Source organism: Littorina saxatilis, linkage group LG12 (assembly GCF_037325665.1).
Source record: "Littorina saxatilis isolate snail1 linkage group LG12, US_GU_Lsax_2.0, whole genome shotgun sequence".
NCBI classification, from domain to species: domain Eukaryota; kingdom Metazoa; phylum Mollusca; class Gastropoda; order Littorinimorpha; family Littorinidae; genus Littorina; species Littorina saxatilis.
The window spans coordinates 36,234,778-36,239,849 of record NC_090256.1 but is presented as its reverse complement, the minus strand read 5'-3'; the positions used below and the strand labels follow the sequence as shown (position 1 = coordinate 36,239,849).

At 41.4% G+C, this 5,072-nt stretch overlaps 1 protein-coding gene across 1 annotated transcript; it reads left to right on the top strand.

Annotated features, from left to right (window-relative positions):
* The first annotated feature begins 927 nt into the window (after positions 1–927).
* LOC138981835 (uncharacterized) lies at positions 928–4,823 on the top strand. The gene is made up of 2 exons (XM_070354934.1): positions 928–2,213; positions 2,840–4,823. The coding sequence occupies exons 1-2, from the start codon at positions 2,034–2,036 to the stop codon at positions 3,299–3,301; spliced, it is 642 nt and encodes a 213-aa protein (XP_070211035.1). The 5' UTR covers positions 928–2,033; the 3' UTR covers positions 3,302–4,823.
* The last annotated feature ends 249 nt before the right edge of the window (positions 4,824–5,072 follow it).

Genomic DNA, 5,072 nt, shown 5'->3' with positions numbered 1-5,072 from the left:
CTCTTGTTTATTGTGGTCTTTCTAACTTTCTCCGTATTAAGTTTTGTTTCCATTTTATTACATTTAGTCAAGTTTTGACTAAATGTTTTAACATAGAGGGGGGAATCGAGGGTCGTGGTGTATGTGTGTCTGTGTGTGTGTGTGTGTGTGTGTGTGTGTGTGTGTGCGTGTGTGTGTGTAGAGCGATTCAGACTAAACTATTGGACCGATCTTTATGAAATTTGACATGAGAGTTCCTGGGAATGATATCCCCGGACGTCATATCCGGCTTTTTGTAAAAGTTGAGGCGGCACTGTCACACCCTCATTTTTCAATCAAATTGATTGAAATTTTGGCAAAGCAATCTTCGACGAAGGCCGGGGTTTGGTATTGCATTTCAGCTTGGTGGCTTAAAAACTAATGAGTGAGTTTGGTCATTAAAAATCGGAAACTTGTAATTAAAATTATTGTTTTATTAAACGATCCAAAAACAATTTCATCTTATTCTTCGTCATTTTCTGATTCCAAAAACATATACATATGTTATATTTGGATTAAAAACAAGCTCTGAAAATTAAAAATAGAAAAATTTTGATCAAAATTAAATTTCCGAAATCGATTTAAAAACTATTTCATCTTATTCCTTGTCGGTTCCTGATTCCAAAAACATATAGATATGATATGTTTGGATTAAAAACACGCTCAGAAAGTTAAAACGAAGAGAGGTACAGTAAAGCGTGCTATGAAGCACAGCGCAACCGCTGCCGCGCCAAACAGGCTCGTCACTTTCACTGCCTTTTGCACTAGCGGCGGACTACGTTCAGTTTCATTCTGTGAGTTCCACAGCTTGACTAAATGTAGTAATTTCGCCTTACGCGACTTGTATTGGTTGCATTTAGCTTTTTTCATCTATCAATTTGTTCCATTTGTATTCGTCTTTAGTGGATATTATTCTAGGCGTCCCCGAGGACGCCTAGTAATTGGGATCAAGTAAGTGTTGCCTATGTACAGGATAACTCTGCGATTGCCTATGGGACACTGCCACATTTACGTCTTGAGTTACTGCCCTTACTACTATCAAACCGAAACTTCGTCGATAGAGACATCACCTGGGCCAGGGGTGATAAATCTCTATCGACGGAGTTTCGGGCTGTTGTGCGTGCATAGTACCCGCGTCGGACACGGAGCCGTCTTGGAGCCTCTACTTTTTTTTGTTTTTGAGACATCGCCTGCAAAAACTCCAGATACATTATTGTGTGATTCTAGGCGTCCCCGAATTGTTGTTGTTGCCATAGTTTACGTTTAGAGCTACTGCCCATACGCCGAGGCCATGCAAAGGATTCTTTTAAGGCCAGGGGCTACACACGTCTGAAGTCAAAAATCGTGTTGTGTGTTCAAGTGGTCAGTTTTGAGATTTTGACATATGTATACCAAATAATCCTTTCTAATTCAGGTTCAACCGATGTTTTTCACATAAAACACTTATATTATGCAAAATAAAGGTGTTTCAAAACCAACTGTGTCAAGAATTTATTTTCATTGTGTGTTGAAATGCCAAAAATGCATTTGTTTGACTGTTAGTTACGCCAAATTCTCCCAACCCCGTTCCGACATGACGTGACACATACCGTGGGATTCAGCATTCTCTCCCCTTTCCCGCTGTCATTCTCTCTGTGAATGAACTGGCCAGCACGCTAACTTCCATATAAAGAGGAACGCGTCACACGAGAGCTTGTGATTGGCCTAGATCGGTCACGTGACCAACTTTCACTTCGCTACGCCAACTTCCGGCATTTTGGAAATTGGTCATTGCTGTCCGAAGTTCATCGAAAATATCGGAAAACATGGATACAAACGCTCAAGATTTGCAAGATTTAGTGCCAGACAGGACTCCGCTTAATCGGGGAAAACGTTCACGCAAGCAGCAGTGCAAAGAAGCAGCCAAGGCTCGCTGGCAAGCGAAAAATGCTGACGAGAACACGATGACGATCGCTTGCTGATGACAACCTTTACCAGCTGAACAACCGTGTACTGCCAGACGAAAACTGGATGTTATGAAAGACTACGTTGCTGCAGCTGACGAAACGGACAGTGACAAAGAGCGGTGCTTCATTGAGTTGAAAAATTTGAAGTCTCTGTTTTCGGCGGTCGCTTGTGGCGAGTGTGGTGGGACCCTGTCGGTGTGCTTTGGTGACAAGATGGGATATTCAAGAGAAATAAGACTGGCTTGTGAGGTATGTAAACTCATTTTATAATTACTATTTTTTTTGTATTGTGTTATTTTGCCTTGTTAGTTAGGCCAAAAAAAAAATAGGTGTGGTTACGGTAACATAGCCAAAAAAAATAGGGTAGGTAGGTAGGCAATCACTTTTTTTTTTGTTTTTACTTTTTTTTCTAATGTGTACAAATTAAACCTACTTGACAGGGAAATAAGTGTGCGACTCGGGCGCTTTCGCTTTCATTGCGTTTTCTGCACTCGTTTACTTGTTTTTTTGTGTATTTTTTTGACAAATGTAATAAAAAGTTATAGGGTCGGCCCCCAAAAATAGGGTAGGTCGGGTTACCGTAACCACACCTATTTTTTTTTTAGGCCTTATTACCAGCTCTCCCAAACTGAGTCTCTCTCTCTTGGAATTTTTCTGATTGAGTTTCAGTTGTCACTGTCAGTGTGGGGAAAAAAACTACATAATCTGAAAGCTGTAAGCCCTGATGATAATAGTATTACAAAGGAAATATATTAGTGATTATTATCAGTGCTCTTTTTCTCTCCCACTCTCTCTTTCTCTCTCTCTCAAACTCTCTCTTGCTCTCTAGCTTTTTTGTTGTTACTAATCTAATTTGTTGTTTTTGTATTTACCAGGATTGCACCTTCACGAAGCAGCAGCATTCATGTAGCCGACTTGATGGGAGCAACAACATTACTATGGGGTTTGACGTCAACAACTCCATTGTCATGTGCTTCAACGAGTTAGGATGTGGCGAGGCAGCTCTTCGGAAGTTCTCTGCCATCATGTCGATTCCAGGATTGTCGCACAACACCTATCGGCGTATCTCCAAGAAGGTGGGTGGTGCACACAGAGAGGTGACTGCAAATGTCTTGCAGGCAGCTGTTCAAGCTGTGCATGATGCCAATGCACATGGCGACCCGGACTTTGACAACGGTGACAACAGTGACGAAGATGGTGACGCAGAGTGTGCAGCTAATGATGGTGACAGCAGCGACTCTGCAAATGTTGACAGTGACGACGACAGTAGTCATAGTGGCTCTACTGCTAGCACAGCAAGAAGAGACAGTGATGATGAAGGTGAGGGTCGGCATTGATGGTTACATCGGTCACGAACATTTGCCAACAACTGTTGTTGGACATGCTGTTGAAATAGAATATTTTTTCGACATGATTAATGGACACACTAACCCCGCTTACTTGCCTGCTAATGTTGTCAGTGACCAAGGCTTTCATTTGACTAATCTAGAAGAGGGATTGCATCAGGCTTTTGCTGTGTCAAACTACATCCTTGCAACATTTCAGGAATCGACCATTGCCATTCACGGTAACCTGGATAGTCAGTGTTTTTATTTGTTTGATTCCCATGAAAGAAACAGAAATGGCGATCATTCTTCAGGTGGTGCTGCTGTTTTGATGTCATTTGATTCTTTTGCAGATTTGACTGTTTTTCTAGAAACACATTATCAATGCTTAACCAATTAACACCTGTTCATTTTTCTTCAAGTTCTATCCAAACTTCTGCTAGTCAATGTGGACAGAACAAGCTTGGTTCATTCAAACCAGGTCATTCCAGTATGCCAACAGATTTTTGTACTTCAAATCCAGTCAGTACTGCTAGTACTATTAGTATTAGTGACACTGACAGAGATCAAAAAGAAAAAACAAATCAGCGCAAATGTACCACTTCATCTAAGACTCCTTTGAACATGAAAGGGAAATGTGCCACTGACAGTGACAATGTTGGGATTGAATTGAACCCACAACAGCCTAATTCTTTGTCAGACATTTTTGTTGAACAGGAAAGTATGTCTGTGTTTAACAATGGGCGGAACATGGAAGAAGCTTTTCTACATGCAAATAGTACTTACACTGAATTGAACATACAGGATGTTTGTGAACTTGAACAAAGTTATTTTCCTGGCTTGAGTATGGAGGACATTTCGGAACAAGATCTCACTTGAACACGCTTATTTCCCTGAGTCACGCACCAGTCATTCATGTGGAAATGTTTCTATGATACACACAGCAACAGCTGAAAATGAAATTGATGCTGATGACAACTGTCATGCTCGTGCTGATGTTGACATCAACCTTGGACTTGAACCTGAACACAATTTTTGTTTTTCGCAAAGAGCACATGCTATCAGGGATGTCGTTAGGTGTCGGACATCGGACATTTATTGATGAAAATCCCCAAATGTCCGATTCACATTGCCGCATGTCGGTCAGATGTCCTATCGTTTTAGCCTGAGCGTGGTCATTGTCCGATATGTACTCCATTCCTTCGGACAGCGCGATATTCGTTAATTTTCATTTCAAGATACAAATCTTCTAAAAGACCGAACGCTCTCGTGTTCTGCTGACACTGAAGTTGCCAGTGCCGCGTGCGGATCTTTTCTTTTGTCGGGAATTCCCGAACCGTTTGCGGTATGCGCCGTTTGGGTATTTATAACCGTCTCGGTGCAGCGCACTGATCTAAAAATAGTGGATTATTTTTAGAATAGATCAGTGCATGCTACAGGAGTACGGGAGACAACTCCAGCGGCTCTGAAGTTGTTCATGTTGGTTTCTTTTTTGTGGTTTTTTTGAAACAAAACAAATACAACATTATACGCACACTGTGTTGATGTATTTACTATATTATGTGTGTGTTCTACAGCGCGCGCGCATGGGTGTGTGTGTGTGCGTGTGTGTGTGGGCGCATGACTTTGGAACAATTCCATGGAATGTTATAAGCTGTTTGGCGCAAATTCATAATGTCCTATGAAACTTTCTGAAAGCGGTCAAATGTCCTATTGATGCTGAAGAACTCAGGACATTTGTCCTATAGGTATGAATTTGTAGCAACATCCCTGTGCTATTGAA